We start from the raw sequence: 22810 nt of genomic DNA, 5'->3' as shown, positions 1-22810 counted from the left end.
TAGTAACCATGAAGGAATTGAAATGCAAGAAGGAAACTGAGGTTGTGGCTCAGACATTGTATAATAATTTGGTCTCAGCATAAAAACTATTTATCCAGCTTCAAATTTTATAGTTGATTGACTTGGGTAAAATTCTTTGCTTGAAAATTAAAACCAAGCCAGGACCCATATTCTTGGCCTTCTTAAATTTACCAAGTGTTGATTGATTTTGGTACTGGTTACATTATTTAACTGCAAATCAGAACTGAGACAAGTTTGCATTTGACAGTTATGTTCTGTAATTCATTCAATATTAATACTTTTCTTCCAATTACATTTTTTTTTTTCAGTCATTATACTTCTAAAACTTTTATCAAATTGGCATCAAATGAGATTAAAAAAATAGCACTAGTTCTTCTATGGAAACTTGTAACACTCATGCTCACAAACACCATCTGGTCATTCAATGTAAACCTGTCAGTATGTTTGTTCCATTTGAAATAAATCTATATAAATTTCTGGGGGTTTTTGGTTTTCACAACAGTGTGTGGTACCAGCACAAGCAAAGACTGAAGAGAACCAAAATCCGAGAGAGGAGAGCACAAAATGAAAACATAGCATATAAAGCCTTCTTTTGAAGCTTTCAACCACACAGCAGTTAGCCTGCAGTTTCCTTCCTTTCATTTTCCCAAGCTCTGTTTTTTTGTTGTTTGTTTTTTTTTTTTTCCTGTATAAGTGCTCTGGGGAGCAGAGTTTGTGTTTCACCAGACATAAACAGGAAGAATCTGTGAGACTTGTGTTTTGCACAGCAATTAATTCATGTGTCTGAAAGAAGTTGTTTTTTCCCAATGATTTATTTGCATACTCTATTTCCAATTTAGTTGAAAAATTCTATTATTAATCCAATTTTTTCTTCAAATTATTATTACATTTGTAATCCTATAACACAGATTCTTGCTTGGCAAGAAACCATATCATAATAACTAGGACAAAGAAATGCAAAAAATATATTGGAGAGAAATGTTCTAGACATCATTATGAAAATACCTCCCCTAAACAGAAATAATTTCCCAGAGTCAGGAACGTGTACTTAATTTACATACAAGGGAACTTTGCAATCTAAAAGAAACAGCAAGAAGTAATTTATATTTAAGTGATTTGATGATTAACAAGCTGTAATACAATGAAGTAGTGAAACAGCTGTAGAAACACAGTGTGTCTAACATCACGCAGAAGAAACATTTATAAGAATTAGAGCAGGATTTTGTCAATTATTTGTGCCCACTTCTAGAACAAATACAATAAAACTAATAAAATTAGCAATTACAAAGAGACTTTTATTTTAGTGAATTTCTTTTTTAAAATATGTGCTTTTTCTCTAGTTTCGGCTGATCCTATTAATGTGAACTTAGTTTCTCTATATAAGGGAGTATGTTGCCAAATTTTAATGCTGCCAATTAAAAAGTCTGTCAAGACCTAGCTCAGTACCCCAAGTCTTCCTTAATAAAAAGACATCAGCAGCAGCTTTAGGACACCCTAAAGTAACTGCTGCTAGCTGTCACTTGCTTTCCAGAGGTATACACAGGAAAAGTACCTCGGTGCTTGTTCTGCTTCACAGCTTGAAAGGACAGCGAACCAAATCAAAATTCATCATGAGAAGGCAAGCAAAATGGAGTAAGAGCCTGGCATGCATACATATACACAAGCTACATCTGTGACTGTTAACATCCAGAAAACAGTACATGTTGAGGATTCATTCACCTGGCTCGTAAATTAACCAATACTTCCTATTTTTCATTTCAGAAAACACTTTTTTCTTTTTCATCTCTCAAAAAAAGATCACTATTCAAAACTTAAATGGGTTAATTGCATACTTAATTCAGTTCTAAATCCAGAGTTTTAATTTTAAATTAACAAAGCCTGGATCTGTATACACTCCCATGCAAGAGTACTACTGCTGCAGGCCTTTTGGGATGTATTTTCATAATACAGGGGCTTCTCCTGCAGTAAGGACATAAGAAATACATATATTCTCCCACTCCACCTGCACATGCTCAAACTCAGTTTTGAACACATTGCTCATGAGTTACCAGAGAGCTACTCTTTGTGAGGCTGTCTCTTGACTAATTTATCAAAGAAGAAAAACCCAGCAAAAGATTGTCATTGAAATCTGGATCAACTTACTGATCTGACTTGTAGTAATACTCTTCTGCCTCCAGTGGCTGCACTACTCAGTAGAAGTATCAGGAAAGAGGTACAGGGAAAATTCCTTAAGCTAGCAACGCCGAAGCTACAGTTATTGAGAAAATACAAACCCAGCCAGTACACAGTTACTACCAATGTTACTTCACAGATGACTGATCTAATGATTTTTTTTTCCAAACGACTAAAATTTCAGTATAAGATTGCAAGGTGGTAACAGAGTGGAAAGAAAAAAGAGCAAAGAAAAAGAAAACTGATGATACTGTAAAAAGCCTAAAGATTGCCAGCCCCTCCAGAAATAGCTCAGGTCAAAATTCTGGTTCCATATTCTCTTTCATCCTCTTATTAAAAAGTAATTTCATAAAAGCATTAAAACATTCAATATACTTAGCTCCCTTCAAGATTTAAAGTGAAAGAAAAATAAAACAACAGTGATACAATATACCCAAGATGTACTTTATGGGACTGGTAATACATGCCTTTGGCACCTGAAGACTGGCCTTGTGCTACACAACATACCCAAGGCATATATTAACAGCCCCATAAAAACACACCCTGTACTGACTTGTGGCTTAAATAAACATACTTGTCTTTCTCTTTTCCTCCTCCGAATATTGGATGCAGTAAGACTCCACCAGTCTTCAGTTCATACGCCACTATTTGATCTAACTCCTAAAAAGTGCAACACAGGTAAGCAAGTGTAATTTTGAAAAAACAGAGAAATTACTTAAAGAAGTCAGTTATTATTGTTCAAGCCCTACCTCCTAATTAAACTTGTTTGCAAACACAAAGCATTGTAAAGTCAGGTATGTTCCTCAGCATGGCAAACAATAATAAAACAGTTAACACTTGTTCTGGGTCTGAAATGTGGGACAACTCACAATAATATTTAATTGCAATATACCTACAGAGTATTATTGTTTAAGAAGTAAGTTGTCTTTGACCAAAAGACGATCCCCACTTCCTGGCACTGGGAAGTAGTACTGGGTATACCTACAGAGCAGACTGCAGCATAGAGAAGCTCACCTTGACCCACGCCCAAGCCAGACAGAAGCCAGCTCTGAACAGAAACATGGGTTTGCATTCACGTGGTGCTGGGCCCACGTTGACAAGCACACCTCGAGGCAGGACGTTTGCGTGGGTACCCTATCACCCAACAGTCAACATGGCTGTAAAATCAACTAGGGTCAGCTTGAGCGTAACTCCTGAGTGAATTGATGTCTGTCTGCAACCCACTGTTAGTCAAGGACTTTGCAAACGTTGATATATATTGATATTTATTGGTTCATATCAACTTAAACACTTTCATGTGTTAGTAATACATTCACAGCAGTAAGTGCAGAACTGGAGGCTGTGGCAGCAGCCTCTCTTAGTTCTATGTGGAAGCACTTAGCTAACTCATAGGGAAGAATATGAGCAACTAACATCCAGCAGCAAATGCTGCACGCAGCAGTGAACTCTCAGGTGAGACCTGTATCCAGTTCTGCTGTTTTCTACAGCACCCAACGCCTCTAGCATGGACAGCACACAGCTGGTGAGCTGAGTGTACCTAAGGCAGATAAGGGCATTGTACTGGGTCCCTATATGAGTAAGGGATGTAAATAGAGACCAGAGAGTTGGGAATCTATTTTTTTTTTTTAGTAGGAAGAGTAAGAGAATGTGATGAGAGGAAAAGGAAGAAGATATACATCCTTCTGTGAATTAATGTTACTGCCACAGAATAAGGAGTCACTGCTGCCATGACTAGAAAGCACCTGTCTGTCTAAGCACTACATTTGGAAATTTAAGGTATCGACAGAAACTTATTTTGCAATAAAAGAAATCACTTCAATAGGCACGTTTTAGTGTTTCATTATTTCATTTAGTACTTAAGTGATACTAAAATATAACCCAATCCATTACTGAGCCAAGCTAACACTGGAGCCCTTCTGAGCTCTATGGATGGTCATCACAGTATAACAAATTCATTACATATATTTCCTTATGAATCACATATTCTATACCAAGTGTTAAGAAGTATAATTATTTTTTTACATTTTTCTTTGGTTTTGTGTCTAAACAAAGAAACCTAATTGCACAGAAAGCCAATGAAAACTATATTAAGGCAGTTCACAGAATCATAGTTTGGTTAGTATGCTTGGTGCTCTTCTTGCAGTAAGTGGTAAAAATATTTGAGCTCTAAATTTTGTCACAACTGAACATTAATTTGGAGTGCAATGCAAAACTGTCAGATTCTGATTTTACATTGCATTTCCTTTGATGTAAGATGTCTGAAAGAACATACTATTATTCTCTTGTTACCTGTTTAATCCAGTGGCGATACTCATTAACACCAAAGGTTTTTTTCATCCAAAGGCCATAAATATAACCAGAGATTCCCTTTAGCACCCATTCATCTGACCTACAATAAGAAGGAAGCATGAATTATAGCACTTCAGAAGGTATTTTCTAAGGGATGGTATTTTTGACCATCTCAAAATAGCCACAAATTTCAGCAGGTTATATAACTTCTCTAAGTCAATAGGAGTCTGATGAGCTGTGAACCATTTTATGTAACTTGGCACCTGGATGGGACTGATGAGACTGAAAAGCCAGGGAAAACTGAACTTTTACCACAGAAACCCAGTTTAAAATATAAATCCAAACTATTTTAGGTGAAACAGTAACAATAAAACAGTGGAAATAGACCCTAAAGTTAAAACAACTGCTAATCTATAGGATCTTAATTTCTTGATAAACACCTCAAGGTAATACAGAAGATCTGGACAGCAAGTAGAAAAGATACCTATCTCACAATTTGGTGGACACTCATTTAAACATGTCTTCTGAGAGTTATGTTCTAAGGAAGAAAAGAAATGGATAAAACCTACAAAATTACTAAGAACTAGAATTTTAAATATAAGAATGACATATAGTGATGTGAATAAAATAAAGACATTAAAAAAGGGAGTCGTTATGAGGGAGGAAACAGTTATCTTCACCATGGAAGTAGGCTGTAAGTAAGGGATTTTCATTTATTGAGTTGGTTTTATTATTTCCCCCCTCTCTTCCCCCCTCTCCTTCTTCTGTTCCGCTTATTCTTCTGATAAAATTCAATATGAAAATTAAAATTTCAGTTTCCTGAAATTTTTTTTTTGTAGATTTTTTCCATTTTCTAGAGAGTACAATGGTAAAATACGTACCAGGACATTCTGGATATAAAACATCCAAAAAACTGCTGGGCCAGGGCCTGTGCTAAGCACCTCCTTGTCAGTGGCGTTTCATCTATAATCATTGCGCTGTGTAGGAGATTTGTGCTGGACCCCCACAGAAAGAAAATAACACAATATGAACATCAGCTCCAAAGAAACAAAAGAGATATCTTGCTTTAAAAGCCAAAACAAATAAAATAATTCCTTCACTGCTTTTCCAATAAGACAGTAACATCTTTAATACCCTTAAACAAGGCTGATTGCCTGCTATTATCATCTATATGCAACTATCTAAAGCCAAAGTAGTTTATTTTAACTGGTGATACTCTTTTGGATTCCTGGTACTCTCCCAGCTGAATTAAAATAAAACATCATCAAACTTCTGCACTTAATTTGATCTTGAATATTTCACAAATTATGTTTCTAATTCAGAAAGAAAAACACTGCAAATTTTTTCTTAAAGATACAAATCCAACGTCTTTTCCAGTTCTGGTGTCCCCACCATAGAAGGGACATAGATCTATTGGAACAAGTGCAGAGGAGGGCCACAAATATGATTGAGGGGCTGGAGCATCTGTGCCATGAGGATAGGCTGAGGGCACTGGGATTGTTCAGCCTGGAGAAGAGAAGACTCCAGGATCATCTTATAACTGCCTTCCAGTACCTGACGGGAATCTACAGGAGGGCTGGAGAGGGAATTTTCACATGAGTGTCCAGCAACAGGACAAGGGAAAATGTTTTTAAACTGAAGGAGAGTAGGTTGAGACCAGACCTTAGGAAGAAGTTCTTCACTACAAGGGTGGCGAGACTCGAACAGATTGCCCAGAGAGGTTGTGGATGGTCCTCCCTGGAGGTGTTCAAGGGCAGGCTCGGTTTCAAGGCCAGGCTGGATGAGGTCTTGAGCAACCTAGTCTAGTTCAGAGACATCCCTGCCCATGGCAGGGAGGTTGGATTAGATGATCTCTAGGGTCCCTTCCAACCTAAGCCATTCTATGATTCTATGATTTCTAACAGATAAAACTGGAAATGGTGTGACAAGACTGTGATGCCAACAAAAGCCAACCTTTTCAAACTAGAGAGCCCAAAACTCGGGCTACAAAAATAATACAAACTACATGTATTCTTCAATAGTCTTGGATTTAGAGCTTCTAGGCCTGTGGATTTAGGTGTGATTTTCTCCAATACTAACCTGAAAATACTCATGGATGCATAAGCAGCAACTTCAACATAAGCTTCATCTATAAAAACAGTCTTGAAACAGGAGTATGGATAGCGGCAGGTAAGAATTTCTTCATAAAATTCAAACACCTCATGAAGGTATGACGTGGTATGTTTGAGCAACGGGAGGAGTTGTGGTAGGCAAAAATGAGTCACCTGCAAACAGGAAAATTTGATACAAGGCTGACAATGATATTTAAATCCATAAGTATCAAGTACATTACATAGCAGAAAAAAAACCTTACAAGAGAGCAAAAATACAGCTGCTGTAAATTTAAGAGAAAAGCATTTTCAAGTTGTGATAGTAACTATCACGGCAGAAAAGTGCACTAGGTTGCCCACCTTAATTCTGAGCGCAACTACAGGAAAACAATTTTTAGCAGAAAACACACAGTAACAATGTCTATCTAGTGATGTCTATCACTTAAAAACTCAATGTCAAATTTAGTTCAGAAGACTACTTGAATGTGTAGCAATAATTTTCAGGTACTACTAGCAATGGGACAGGTTTAAAGCTATTTTGAGAAATATGCTTTTACCAATGCCAACTAAATTAAGCCCATAAATTCAGGCATAAATGGACTTATTGCTCATTCAAAGGCTTTACCTTGGAGATAAATTTAAATACAGGCACTACTAGGCAAGGTTTATTATATAATTGTACTAATGGAAGTCCTCTCTAGACACACCCATATGACCAATATATACTCATTGCAACATAAAAATAGTCACTAATACTTTACACAAAAAAAAAAGGAGGCTTCTTACTTCATGCATGTATGGATCAACAAGGATTTCAAAAGGTCCTATTGCCAAGGAGATGTTAGAGGCTGCAGTTGGAATAGTCAGCATGTAATGAAAAGTCTTCTTTCTCATATCGTGGGTATACACAGTTTCCACCAAGTCTCCATTTGAAACAGCCACCATTGCAGCATCTACAGTGTACTCCAGTTTCCAGGTACATAACTCCGAATATGAATCAACACAAGGAAACCAAAATCTAGGGAAGTTAGGATTGGGGGAAAAATTATTAACAATTACAAATACCAATTATACTCTCCTTTTCACAGATGATTTTTCTCTACAGTTCCAACCTATATTCTTAAATACTTTGAATGTTGTCATACTGACTCCTACAATACATTAATTTTACAAAGCACTCTAAGTTTTTTTCTCGTTAGCTTCTGCTGAACTATAAAGACTAGAAATCCTAATTACTAATCATTAGATGCTACTTCACATTGGTAAGCTCCTTCCAGGCACAACTTAATTTTCCACTTAGAAGAATGAAAATAAATTATTTGTACTTCCTACACTTTAAGATTAAATAGGAAATACAGTCTAACATTCAAATAGAGTTTTCTTACCGTGTAGAATTTTGATAACCACATGAAAAGACATGAGCCCCTCTTTCTGCCATGCTGCCTTCCATATTGGGTACCACAAAATGAAGGCCTCCTTTTGGCTGATCCAGAGAAAAGTTTATATGCACCTTCAGGACTTTTAACTCTGCAACACCAAGACTAAAATTGGACTAAATACATACAGTTTACATAAAAGTTATTTCAGAATAATCATTCAGTTTTGGACTCTTGGTCTTTCAGGATTATGTGTTTATTTCATTCTCACGGACCTCCAAATCCACTTACAAATCATGGCTCAAAAGTTTACAAAACTGAGACCTCTTAAGGATAACATACAATATATGTATTTATAAGAATCTTTATTAATCAATAAAAACTGCAACTGGAGTTATATTTAATCTCCCAACTCCCCAGCAGTAAAGAGTCTTTATACTGACTGCACCCTAACCATGATCTCCCTTTGTACCTTGCTGAAATAATTTTCCGCAAAACCTGCATCTAACAGTCACATTCTTAAAAGATGTTATTCTCATTTGCAATTTTTTAAACCTCTTATTACAGTTAAAGCTTTTCCTGTAACTTAAACATCTTTGCTTTGGCTTGATTTCACAAAAATCTCACCTATGAATAGACTGACAGAAAAAGAAATCCAAGCATATCATTAGCCAGCAAGTCTCACCATACTTTGGCATTCAAACTTTGAAAAGAAAAAATAAAAATTATACCCGCTTCAATATTTTCTTTTCTAGGCAAGTAAGACAACAGGAACTTAAACAAAAATTAAAATAAATGAAAGTGTCTTTCCAATTAAGGTGTATCTGACAAAACTGTGTGAGTCAGCTTCATGACACAGTCATTCTCTCACAGGTCTCAAAAAATCCAGGGGAAAAACTGATAAAAAATACGTAAGAAAACAATACAAGAAACTAATAAAATCCATGCAAGAAAATCAACATTGGAGAGTGATTTATTAGAATAGTTACTTGCTTCAGGAACTAGTACATCAATGTATAAAGTAGTCTACTTTTCACTACCAATTCAATTTTAAGATGATTATTCTTCAAAGTAAGACAGTAAAAAATTATTTTTTTTTAAAAAATATGTATATGGACATATCTTTATAAATCCTTTTTTTCATTGGATCATATGTAAGCAGCTTCAAAGTTACAATTCAGCACCCAATATACTCCATTACAGCCCATTTCTCATGTACACCTCCGAGCTCATGAGCACCTAACAGTTTGTTTGCAAAGAGGATTAACAACCCTTGCAACCACTTCTCCATATTACCAAGACATGTGAAGGTGTTTTTCAGACTTCAACTGGAACGATGGGTGAGGCAAAAGGCAACAACTACCATCATTTTATAAAACAATGTAATGCTACTTCTGTTTATTTAAATCTACTATCTTCCTATGCAAACTCGTAGCTAACAAATATATGGCATTTTAAATTAAGCTTTCAGCATGGTCCCTTTTACTTTACCATCAACATGTTTCCACAGCTCTGAGGGAACCTTAATGCAGAGTTCTCCATTTCCAGCATCTGGATCCACAGCACTGACTGCGGCAGCATAGGCATTGGAAAAATAGTTGAGATTCCTCCTGTCAGAAATACCCAGTTAATTCTTAAAATACATGTTTAACTACAAAAAACAACTTTGAAAGTTTTATGATTTCTATACTGAATTTCATGGTGCATGTTCAAACATGCATTTAGTGTTGCTTTTAAAGGAGTGGAGGGGAAAAAAGAAAGAGTAACAATTAGATTTCAAAAACCAGAATTTAAAACTAGGCTCTTACAAAAGTGATCTATGGTCAAGAAGACTTAAGCAGTAGTAATGTCCAACAAATTAAATGCTAAATGCTCAGTGTTCTTTTCCCAATAAGAGTAATATTTAATTTCTATTCCCATAAATGTTTTTGTTTGTTTCATTTTTTAAGATTTGGATTAAGTTTGTGTGTTTATTCTAAAGATCTGCCTTGAAGATCTGCCTCCTCATTCATTGTTGTTTTGCTTTTATGTTGCTTTTGTAAATGTACTAAGATTTTAGCTTGGTAATGATATTTTCCCCCCTCTTAGCTTGATGGATAGGAATAGTTTTATTTTATGTACTTGTAAATATCACTCAAAATGTTAGATGCTGGAGTTTTGGCCTTAATACACAGACACAGAAACATCTATTATACTTTCTAGAACCTACGAACATTTTTTTTTTTAAAGTGTTACCATTATTAGTTTATTTAGGATGCAGACAAAAATTCACAAAAAATACCCCACAAAATCAGGTTTGAGCTGTTTGTGCTACTACACATTAGCTGCTAATTAATTGTACAGTTCACTCCAAAGTCACACCCTTACTGCAGTTGTGACTTAGATGAACTGTTTTCTAGTGACATGAGCAGGAATATACATACGTCTGCTGTTAAAGTGGTTGTGAGCAGGATATTATCTTATTATTATTTAATGTGATTATGTTCAGACACAGAAGGATGACCAGTCAAGTTCAAAAATAACTCTGCTTTTCAACTCTACAGGATTTTTAACCTGTGTAGGACATGGGAGCAAAACCCTTCTTAGTTCTAATCTTCTAGTACACTGAGTTTTTCAAAGCTTGCACAACTGTATACCTGAAGAGAAAGTGTTTGAATTAGTTATCACCTATTTTTTTTTCCCAGAATTTAGGTACCACTGACAAACCCAACCACTGTGGGGGCAGAGCCACAATCAAGCATAAAGCTACGATAGAATCATAGGCTGGTCTGGGTTGGAAGGGACCTTTAAAGGCCACCTAGTCCAGCACCCTGCAATAAGCAGGGACATCTTTAACTATCTAAGATTACTCAGAGCCCAGTCCAACCTGTCCTTGAATTATTCTAGGGAGGGCACATCTACCACCTCTCTGAGCAATCTGTGCCAGTATCTCACTACCCTCATTGGAAAAAAAACCCCAACTTTTTTAATTCTAGTCCAAATCTACCCTCTTTTTAGTACAAAACCATCACCCCTCGTCCTGTCACAACAGGCCCTGAAAAAAAGTTCAACTCATCTTTTCTCATGTCTCCTATAAGTACTGAAAGGTTACAATAAAGTCTCCATGGAGCCTTCTCTTCTCCAGGCTGAACAACCTCAACTCTCTCAGCCTGTCCTCACAGGAGAGGTGTTCCAGCCCTCTGATCATTTTTGTGCCCTTCCTCTGGACCTGCTCCAACAAGTCCATGTCTTTATTGTACTAAGGGCTCCAGAGCTGGACACAGTGCTCCAGGTGGTCTCACCAGAGGAGAACAGAGCAGCAGAATCCTCTCCCTTGACCTGCTGGCCACACTGATTTTGGTGCAGCCCAGGATACAGTCAGCCTGCTGGGGTGCGAGCGCACATTGTCGGCTCACGTCCAGCTTTTCATCCACCAGCCCCCCCAAGCCCTGCTCTGTAGGGCTGCTCTCAGTCCCTTCATCCTCCAGCCTGTATTGATACCAGGGATTGCCCTCACCCAGGTGCAGGATTACTGCAACACAGTGGAGTACATTAACTTTTGGCTGCAGACACCACCCTTCCATGGAATCTAAAGTCCACACAAAGCAGACATGATCTCATTTCAGGATTTTACTTTCATCTAACCATTCTCTACCCACCACCCACAGAGAAAAAAGCATTCAAAGCAAATCACAGCATCTTACTTGGAAGAGTGAAGGGCAATTAACCATGCTAGCATCATCCTATAAGTCTAGGTATGTCAAACACCATGCTTGTATTTCTAGTTGTCCACATCTAAAAAAGCTTTACTAAAACTCTGAAATATACCAAGAACATATTTTCATGCAGTTCCTCATCTTTGGCAATAATAGTGCACAAATTCCCTGGCACTACTACCAAAGACTGAGAATGTTAGGAGCAGTAAACTCGTCTACTTTGCTTGGAAGCTTCTGAAAATAGGACATGAATAGTAAGTGGGAGCATATGAGTATCGAAACACCCAAATCCCAAGTTTCAATACATAATAATTTTATCCTTTTTTCATAGCTAGTGTATCTAAACATAGGATATAACGCCAAGAAGTTTTGAAAGCGCAGGGTTGAATTTGTACAAGGGAATATACTGTAATATATATTCATCTATGGTTCCAGAACAATTCAACTTTAAATCCAGCTGATGTGGTGTCTCCTAGTCTCAGGCACACATCCCTACACCCTCGCTCACTAAGGAGACTACTCTTCATCCGACCCTGTGGTGATGCACCTGAAAGGGTCACACAGAAAAAACAAAAAGGTTTTCTTTTTTTTGCAGACAGATTTCAGCTGGTTTTGCTGCCTGATCTGACATACTGAGGGGTCAAAGAAGCGCTGCTCCTGAGGCATGGGAGCATAACCACCCAAACCAATGGTGCTTTAAGTTGTCTTCCAATGGCATCCTGTGAAGGCAAACAAATACCATTGGAAAAGCTCACTTTATGAAAAAGACTACATGACTAAAACCTATCTTAGTAATTAAAAAAAGAACAACAGAAGACAACAGTAACATTCTGTCAGACTGTAAACTCTCAAAGTTTTAAATTTTATTCTAAACTGGTTCTGTAAATTACCGAGAGGTGATCCCTTTCCAATGCATCAGTGAGGATTTGTTACACATCTGAGGACTGTGATGATCTTGTGGTTATATCTTAAACATCAATGGATCCATAGACAGGAAAAGGTTTTGATTTTATAACAAGAAAGGTAGACTCCACAGAGCTTAACATTTTATGGAAAACAGTCTATTCCAATAGTTCTATTTTTGTGAATTGTTCCAGTTCAAATGCATGATTCATTGTAAAAGGAATCCATTAAAGGTTTAGTACCAGAGATTAATTTTTTCATAGGTTGAACTGTTCTCAATAAACTGGATATGGTCATTTTAAGAAAAACAGAACACATGCCAAAAGTTACAGCCTAAGGAACAAAGATAAATTTTCCTAAATGCTAAGCGTAGATTAACAATGAAAAAATAATAGGCATTCATGCTTTTTTCCTGGTAGAGATACATTTTATTATTAGCATTGACCTAAAGCACTATTATTTTGTCAAAGCGTATGCTTGTTGACTGATTAGAAACAAGCAATCCTGCAGACTTATTTTTTAAAGCTACTCATTGATTTCAAGTATCTCCATGTCACCTTTCCACAGCATCTCTTACTACTAGCTGCAGCAGTGGTACTTCACTGTTACACAGCCCAAACATACAGCTTACAAATCACTTGCTTCCTACAGTACTTAACATCACCATGGCAGAATGAGTTCCCTGATCCACATGTAATTCACTAATCTTCATTACCTGTAATTCATTTAATATTCTACTTTGCTTCCCAGATAAAATTAGCACTTGGTTTTTAACTTGGTCCAATTCCCAAATACATGATATAGCATTTATTATATATAACATCTTTTATAATTTTATATAATTAACATCTTTTAATAATTTTACTAAAATTCATTCTTGTCCATGTTTACATGCTTTGCCATCTCTTTCTTCAAATGTTCTCTGCACCTCTGTTTATTTCTAGCAAAGCCTGTGATGACTTTACATCATAGCAGTGGAAATGAAGACTCCTCATTGCAGCAGAACAACACATGCTCCATCCACCAGAGATTTTTCCATTTTGTGCATAGGTGAAAGGCTCAATTACTGACTTCTCAGAAGAAAGAATATTGCAAGACGTGCCCTGAAGGCAACCACACTGCTCTCTCTCACAGCTTACTGCTGCTTCTAACTACAGCAACAGTGAAATTACAGGATATCAAAATGTCTTCATGATCCTGATGTTTAAAAACTACAGGCTTCAAGTTAGGGAAAAAAACCCATAGAGATGAACTAGTGAATTAACAGGTACACATCACTGAAGGTCAAAATTATACTGAAGGAAGTACCTGCACACAGGAAAGCATTATGTGCACATTAGCTGGCTTATAAAAAAAACTTATATTCCTTCCATAAAAGCATTAATAAAATGCAATAGCTTCTCAGCTCTGCCCCATAGTTATCACACAAACGTGGGAGATACATAACCAGGCAACAGCAAGATCATCACAAACCTCAGTTACCACAGATCAAACTACCGTATTAACATGCCAAAGTTTTGTTGTGGTTATTTAACAGTTTACAACCCTACCCACAGAATTAAGAGATCTCATAAAAGGGGCTGAGATACAAGCAGTTATCTAAGTAGTCAGAATACAGACTGCTGGATTTCTGCATACCACAGCCCAGAAAAATAAATCCCCAGTCCCTTATTTTGACGGGATAAAGAAAGCAACAATTCACAAGGAAAAGAAGGAAGAAGAGGAGGGCAGAGACAGTTGGAAAACTCAATAACAGCGGCACCAGAACAACACGCAAACTGATGTTCTCCAATACTGTGTGCAGTCTTAGGAAGATTTCAATAGCTTCCATAAAAGCATGAGCAAAATGGGATTATCTGCCACCTTGTGTACACATGGCAAAACAATGTGAGTTGCTTTATAACCTACAGCACCATTCAGGTGTTTGCTCAGGCAGGGAGGAAGTGGCTCCGTTATCTAGGTTAATCCATCTAGTCCAACGGGAAAAAGCTATCCTGTCCTGAAGCCTCAGATGGAAACTACAAGACAGAAGACTGACTTTATTTCTAGATCAAACTTCAGAAGTTCTTTCAGTTGGTATCTGAAATAATGTTTTGGGAATGATAGATAACCTGGCAATGGCATCGAAGCTGAAAATATATTTAATACACTAACAAAATTTCTAACATTTCCTAAAAAATTAATAAATTTTCAACTATCTTTTTAGTGAGGGGGTTTTGTCGTTCAGAACTGACAATATACAAGACCAAAAAAACTTGTTTCACCTTCTGCAAGACTGAAAATGTTAAATCGCATATCAATGATTTTGGCATCAACAGATGATAAAACCTCAAAAATATAACTTGTACTGAAAACAAGTTGAATGTTCAGATACAGAACGCAAAGACCTGATCTGATAGATCTCACCCAAGAAGTAGCAGAGAACAGAAACAACTTCAGCTGGCACTGCTTGTATTTCATAAAGCTCTCTTTAACCTTCACTTTCTCAACCATCTTTTAACTATGCTTTCTTGCATGCCAGAATGTGCATAACAATTAACCACTTGACTTTCACCTCCTATCTGCAAACATAACCTCTCAAGTCACAGATGCCATAGCAAGTCTTCTCAAAGAAATAATTGTAGTGGCTTTAAATACAGAATTTCCCATTTCTAATTGAATTTTGTTGCTAAGGGAATAAGAAGCCTTTAAAATATTTTTATAAGAAAAGGTAGGAAAGTTTGTTAAATTAACAATTTTTTTTCTACATACTTTATGTATTCTTTGGAGAAATATGCACTTAAAATACAAGAAGAAAATCTTACAACATGAACTTATTTTTTTATTTGCTACACACCACAGCAAAGAGTAAAGATACAAACCCAAATTGTTTTAAATAAACAGGTTGCCAAGAAACATTTTAATTCCACATTTACTGGTTCAATAGACTACTGAAGAAAACCACGCAAAATACAACTATCCCTGTAACATAAACCTGATGATTATTCTGTGTCCTGTTCAAAATAATTATACACCTGGTTCATCTGCAAGGGGACAAAGGACTTCATCACTAAACTGCCATAACAAATAAGAACTTGTAAGAGATGACTAGATGGCTGAAGACTACTACAAAACCACCGCTGTTTCTAGAAGCAGTTCTTTGCAAAGACGAGCAGAAGAAACCCACTCTTGGCTTTTTTTTAATAGGTAGCAATTCTAGAGTTTGTAGATTTCAAGCATTTCTGTTTGAAATCCTGCCTTAAGAGCAGAGATGTTGTATTTAATCAAAACTTAGCTACCATCATGCACAATACCCAATTGTGACCAAGTATTTAAATGGAAAAAATATACATCTAATCTCATACTTTGTAACCCGTGTTGACTTGACTTCTGACTTCAAAGAGGCATCCTAGTTTTTCCTTAAGGAGTATTTGGTGACCTCTGTCTTTCATTACTATGAATAACACAGGAGTTATGAAATACAGAGACTTTCTATTAAGTTAAAGTAGCAAGGTGAAAATCTGCAGCAGTGAAAACAACAGGCCACCGTAGCCCCATGTGAGACAGTATTTCACTGCATGCATTGTCCTCAAATTTCCTCCACTGCTCTTAAACAGGGTAATGTGAAAAAAAGGATGATGTTCCACTACACCACTATGATGCTAAACAAAGCAACTCACTTTCTCCACAAAATGGTAGTTCTCTCTCCTCACCTCTTTCTTAACATAATGGAGTGCTCACTCTGACCTTTTTAAATGCTGTTCCTTTCTCGTACCTTCCAGAAGTTATTCAGCTTTCAACTATGACAGAATGGCTAAGCGTGGAAGGGACCTCTGAAGGTCACCTGGTCCTCTCCTCCTGCTCAAGCAGGGGCACCTAGAGCCAGCTGCCCAGGAGGATGTCCAGATGGCTTTTGAGTATCCTCAAGGAAGGAGACTCCACAGTCTCTCTAGGCAAACTGTCCCAGTACTCAGTCACCCTCACAGTAAAAAAGTGTTTCCTGATGTTCAGAGGAAGCCCCCCAAATTTCAGGTTGTGCCCATTGCCTCTGGTCCTCTCAGTGGACATAAGTTAAAATACATGAAATCCTATCTGAATATAAAAAAAAAATGCTTTTATACTGTGAGGGTCATCAAACACTAGAGCAGGTTGCCCAGAGACATTGCAGTTTCCATCCTTACAGATACTCAAAACTCAACTGGACACAGCCCTGTGAAAATTGCTCTAGTTGATTCTGCTTGAGCAGGGGGTGGACTAGATGATTTCAATAGGTCCTTCCCAGCTGAAATGCTGGGGTTTGAACCCCAAGCCCCAAATTCAGGTTGACATATGGGTGATTCCCACAGCCCTTCATAAAGAGGGGGTGAGTTTGCCTTATAGCTTCCCCCCAGGGTGCGGCCGGCCCTGCAGGGAGAGCCAGAAGGGAAATGAGCCCCAGGGGTCCTGCATTGAGTTGACAAAGGTCAGGTGTCTGCTTGGGGATAAAAGCTGGGACCACTGGCAGGGAGTCAGGAGTGTCTGTCTGTGGAGTGCACTCCACAGAGCTTCCTGGTTCAGGGCAGACCTCCTGACTCTCCCTGGAGCTGAGCCCCAGTCCGTTTAGACCTTTGTGAACGCGGGCAGATCGGGTGAGAGTCGCCATGTGGGCACCTTTCTCTTATGTATTTAACTGGCTGGTCTGGCTGTTTCCCATGCCAACTGTGGGCAACCTCGGGTCTCTGTTTGTACCGCCTGTTGTGGGCTGAGTCACATCTTTTGTGGGATCATTGGGGGTGGTGGTGTTTATGTACCAGCTGATTAACTTGTTTGTATCCCCAGCGACCATTCGTGGAATGTCTTTCTTGTACACAATACAGTCTGTGTATTGGTTCATCTTCCTCCTGGTGCTATTATTTTTGTTGGGGCTGGTCATTGGCAAAACACCAGCCTAAAGGACTCTGTGATTTCATATCAGCTGCTGTAAAACACATATAGCACTTTCACTAGCTCTTTAACAAAGCAGCAAACTGCAAATTCAATCAAGCCAGCCAAAGAAGGTGTGAGAACGTGAATGTAAGTTTCAGTAAAACAAAGGGAGAAGAAAGCCCATGGCGCTTCTTTTACTGAAAAACAGACCGATGGGAGATTTTCACCAAAGTCTCTTCCTACATAATTTCCCCAAAATTTATGGTAAGCTACATGGTTTTAAACTTGCTCTTTAATATTAGATGTTGAAGAAATTTGAAACTTTACCTTTTGAATCTCAAAGGCAGTTGAGGTAACATTCTAGGACTTCCACCCTCATCTACAATGCTAATAAATAATTGAAGTTTGATTCCTTAGGCAAGACCAAAAGTTTTACTTTCTAGCTCTTCAGAAGAATTAAAATTGCCCTAATGAGGACTCTGAATTTCTGATTCTCTGAGCAAGAGCAGCAACAGAAAAATCCAGTTCAGAAACCAGACATGAATTACAGAATTAATAGACTTGAGTGGTTCAGTATCAGGACTAACAAAATTTCAAACTCTGAAATCCAGTTCAGAGTCCTATAGAAACGAACATCATATTTGCACACTGAGTTACTGGCACACTTGCATAAGTGGTGACTAAAGGAATACAGAGTGTGCTGTAAACAGTTCAAATCCAAGTATGTATAACTTAGGATAAAAACCAGCACTTCAATCTCAGGAACTGAACAACAGAATCCTCTTTAATACTCTAGTTTTCAGACAACAGTCAGAGAAGTTGTCAGCTTTAACCTTAAAACTGAGATGGGCTAAGAAACATCTCGAAGACTCCAGTCATTCATGCAATGGGTAGACAGCCTCTTACAAGTCTGGCTGCATAATCTGGGAATGCCACAATTCTCACAAATCTAATCAGCAGGCCTGTACGAACTCTGCAGTTTGCTTCAGGGTAAGTCCAGCTGGTTCCTATGTGCCTTCATAGAATGGTTCGGGTTGGAAGGGACCTTAAAGATCGTATAGTTCCAATCCCCTGCCATGGACATGGACACCTCCCACTGGACCAGACTGTGCAAGGCCCTATCCCACCTGACCTTGAACACATCCAGTGATGAAGCATCCACAACTTCCATGTCTGTTCAAGGGTCTCACCACCCTTATAATAAAGAACTTCTTTCCATCTCATCTCAATCTACCCTCTTCCAGTTTGAACCCATTACCCCATATCCTGTCACGACAAGCCCTTGGAAAAAGCCTCTCCCCAGCTTTCTTGTAGGCCCCCTTCAGATACTGGAAGGCCACAAGGTCTCCCTAGAGCCTTCTTTTCATCAGATACGACTTAAGCAAGGTTATACCACCTGTGAAGCTGCTTACTGAGCCCTCTCCATCTTTGCAGGCAGTGAAACTCTCAGAGCAGTCACTGTCCGAGGGGACAAAACAAATAGCTGAGGGACAGTAACAAGCATCTTAATTTAGTAGTCCAACAGTTAACCTGAACAGGCACGTGATTTGTCTTATTCCTATTATTGGTTTCAAAGTAATAAGCTAACGATATATAAGGCTATCTAGACATATTTAACAAAATCAGAAAGAATTCTCACAAAAATCTACTTAGGAAAATGAAAAATATTCCCAAAAACTTTGATACCATATGAATATTTTTACGTTTAAAAATAGGAAGGAACAAAAATGATCATCCAGTTTGACATAACACATCATAAAAGGGCAATTTTTGCAGGACAAATTATCAGAACGTAATCATTTCGGTCTACATAATATACTGATGCAGCCAAACATTTAATCAACTGTGCTGGAGTGAAAAAAAAAAGGAGAGAAAAAAAAAAAGAAATCACAAAAAAACCCACAAAACTCCAAACTAAGGGCAATCCTCTCATGTGGAACTCTCACATGAATGTAGTTGCACCACCCTAAAATATCCTCCACAAGAATATAAAGAAATTGCCATTGCTATGATAAAGCAAGGAAATTTTCTTTAAATAAATGAGAGATAGTCATAGATAAACCTGATCTCTATCACTGATAAAACATTTTAGCCAAAGCTATTTTCTTACCAGGAAAAAGATACATGAGAACAACAGTTTCCTAAAGCACTGGGAACACTACTGGCATCCACCGCCTTTTTCCCCTATAAACTCCTAAAAAAAAAAGTTTCTGATGCTTTTACATGACAGTACAAAGAAACGTCACCAAAAGAAATTCCCAAGAATAATGTAAGATTCAAAATTACTGCCAAAATACTTTACCAAAATAAGTTAATTAAAACTGGGAAATCACCAGTTAAAAGATGCCAGTACAATAACATAAGTCATGCTTAACAGGAACTGAAGACACTACATAACAGAAGATTAAACACATCACTTACTGCTTTGACTCGTGGTGACAAACCTCCAGGGTTGGATCGTTGTAGATGAAAGCTGCTTCTAAATCGTTGACTCTTACTCTGTAAATCCGGCACTGTTTACTGTTCAGTTTGATTCTATTCAGGTTTGCAACTGTGGGAAATATTGTCAGTTCCACATAACCCTATGAAAACACAAACCAAAACCTTCTATAAAATCTTTATCAACTCACAAAGTAGAGATATTAAAAAAAAATATCAATGCATTTCAAAGGAAAATTGCAGGTTAAATAATGCTAATTTTTTATTTAAAAAGGACATTGGTTTGCTCTTTAGGTGTCTAGAATATATTTTCTTTCGTAATATTTAAGAGGTGAATTTTACCATCTGTGAAATAAAACCAAAATGCTTCAACATGACCGACAACCATGCTTGTTTTACTGGAAATTATCTGCTTCTGCTGAGCAGAATTAATGTTACTAGCATCACTATGCTTCAGGCTGTGGTATCTGAGCTTAGGACAATCTTTTAAAACCTAAGCAGAATCTGTTTAGGCAGATATCTAAATTCACAAAAAGTCTCAATGACTTCAGGCCTCTTCAAAGCCCCAGTGCACTCACATATAAGCTAGAAAATCCTAAAACCCTATCCCTAACCTCAGCTAACACTATGTTGCTCATCAATTTTAAATTGCACGTTGCTCTATAATATTATTTACAGTGCAGTGACCCTCTTTTAGAAAGCTTTTCCTTACAGAGATTTTAGTGTTCAGTCAGAAGGTATTTTATTTGCTGCATCTCAAGGAATGACCAACTTATGAGTCATCAGACCAGAAACTATAAAACATAAATTAGCTGAACAACACAATTAGCTTGTGTGTGCAGTTGTTTCCTCTAAAGACATGAAAAATACCCAGACTTTTAATTTCTACTTCCACACTTTATTTAAAAATACTTACTACAACAGACTTTCTCTGAAAGTTTATGTTGTTGATACAAACTACCTGGTGAGTTGTGCTGGGGAAAAAAAAAAAAAAAAAAAGTAAGGTTTTGCACAAATGCAGCATTTAAAATAATTTTTTAACCCAGTTTTAAAAATATAAAGCTTATAGAAGATCTATGTACATATAGATAAAAACTGCCTATAGCATATACTTCTATAAGAAGAATTCCTGATGGTCTTAATCTCTTACATGGTTCAAAACAAATAATGAATAGAAGTTGCATGCAAGATCAGAAACGTTCCAATAAAACAAAATATAGTATCATATCAGTATGAATACTACCAGTAACACAGGAAGATGACAAAATCACTTTTGAAGATCATGTAACAGTATGTAAAAATATCGTATTGCTAAAGGCATGGACTCCAGTTCTCACACTTTAGTGATGCGCAGCATTAGGAACAGCACGCAGCCACAATACTTGCAGAGCCCTGTGTAAAACTCACTCTCATACATCATTTATCTATTCAGGTACTATACATGAAAATAGGTATAGTATGTGTTTTTACAATTAGTATGTCATAAGAATTTATTTTTTTAAGTAATGGTTACATATTAATCAAGATAGGCATTTTAAACAAGTCAACTGTGTTTGCTTAAATTTTGAATGACTTATTAGAACTTCTTGTAAAAAACTCTCTGATTTAAAAAATGAAAGGCAAAAGAATAATTTCAACTTTTTTAAAACTCTAGCAAGTTATTTTTATAAATTTTCTGTAGTAGCTGGCATCTTCACTGCACTTCATCACTCAAGATACAACCTTGTAGTTCAGCTTTTATGCCACATCCCACATATGTACATACTCATGTACCCTGTGCATTAAAAAGTGACTGCTTCAGTTGAGCAAGTTCAATAAAAAAAAACCTGTAAGAGAATAACATCTAGTATCCAATGACAGATCCAAACATTACCTACACATTAAAACATATATAATACAAGAACAATTCTATTCAGAAATACAATTGTTACAGATTTTATAAAGAAATTAAGGAAGTATAAACAAATACAGAGCTCCTCTGAAATCAACAACTGCTTTACAGCAGTTTTTGGTTACAACCAAAGTAACGAATATAGAAATGACCATTTGCTTAACTAAGCTGCTTGCTGCAAATGCAAGCATTTTTTTATATGTAAGAAAGCCCTGAAGTCAAAAGGGTTTGATACGGTTGTGAGAATGAAACATGGTAGCACGGCCTGTAGTGCTGATATGGTGTGGAGAGATCTCCAAGGTTTGAAGACCACAGTGTAAATATCTTTGTAAGATGGGACCGCTCACTGTCCATGAGTGAGTACCTTTATGCACTAAAACACGCAGCTATGACACATGCTTTTGGAATGCAAGCTACACAAGTAGCAGTTCCAACCATCTCAGGTAAATAATTATTGATCAGCCTGTGGCCTGCTTCAAATGTGCACCGTTCTCAAGTATAGCAACTTCAAACAAAAAACGGATACTTATAATTTATATGGTCTTGGGCTCTCAAATCCTTTGTCTCCTTTCTTCCTGTTCATCCTGAACAGCAGCACTAAACACACACTGCTGACTGTCAGACTGGCATCAACATCATCCTCGCTTCGCGCGTCCTTTGATTTTTCCTCGTCTCAGGCCGTGTTTGACTACTCATCTCCCCAGTGGACCCGTGACTCCCAGCAGTCGGGCATCTTCAGCTCGAACGAGCACCGTAGTTATAGCACAAACAGCATTCAGTCTTTCCACACACCCTTGTACGCGCGCAGCACACAAGCCCTCTCTCCACCGGGGGCACGGTACCAGTTCAGAGGCGCTGCCCGCTTCCGCTCCGCAGAAGCCCTGGCAATCAGCAGGCTCGACGGGCAGCGGAGGCGGGGACTACTGAAGCAGGAAGGCCGCGCACGGCCGAGGGATCCCCGCTGCCCCGGCAGCGGCTTGGAGCAGCACGCCCCGCTGACAAGCGGAGCGAGAGATCCGGGGGAGCGCAGGCAGCGCCGCACAGCCCCCG

At 37.7% G+C, this 22810-nt stretch overlaps 1 protein-coding gene across 1 annotated transcript in view; it reads right to left on the bottom strand.

Annotated features, from left to right (window-relative positions):
• The window catches only part of TAF2 (TAF2 RNA polymerase II, TATA box binding protein (TBP)-associated factor, 150kDa), a gene marked incomplete at its 3' end in the record, with an annotated part of 50699 nt that extends 28356 nt beyond the window's left edge, over window positions 1-22343 (bottom strand). The window contains exons 1-10 of the mRNA XM_008938747.1: window positions 22291-22343; window positions 20786-20840; window positions 19852-20012; window positions 9440-9558; window positions 7958-8099; window positions 7359-7590; window positions 6562-6746; window positions 5364-5477; window positions 4483-4582; window positions 2768-2853 (exon numbers count right to left, since the gene is read on the bottom strand). Coding sequence (XP_008936995.1) covers window positions 2768-2853; window positions 4483-4582; window positions 5364-5477; window positions 6562-6746; window positions 7359-7590; window positions 7958-8099; window positions 9440-9558; window positions 19852-20012; window positions 20786-20840; window positions 22291-22343 — 1247 coding nt within the window. The remainder of the gene's footprint in view (window positions 1-2767; window positions 2854-4482; window positions 4583-5363; window positions 5478-6561; window positions 6747-7358; window positions 7591-7957; window positions 8100-9439; window positions 9559-19851; window positions 20013-20785; window positions 20841-22290) is intronic.
• Window positions 22344-22810: the final 467 nt, after the last annotated feature.

This window comes from Merops nubicus, unplaced genomic scaffold (genome assembly GCF_000691845.1).
Source record: "Merops nubicus isolate BGI_N331 unplaced genomic scaffold, ASM69184v1 scaffold13644, whole genome shotgun sequence".
Taxonomy (NCBI): domain Eukaryota; kingdom Metazoa; phylum Chordata; class Aves; order Coraciiformes; family Meropidae; genus Merops; species Merops nubicus.
This window is presented reverse-complemented; position numbering and strand designations above follow the sequence as displayed.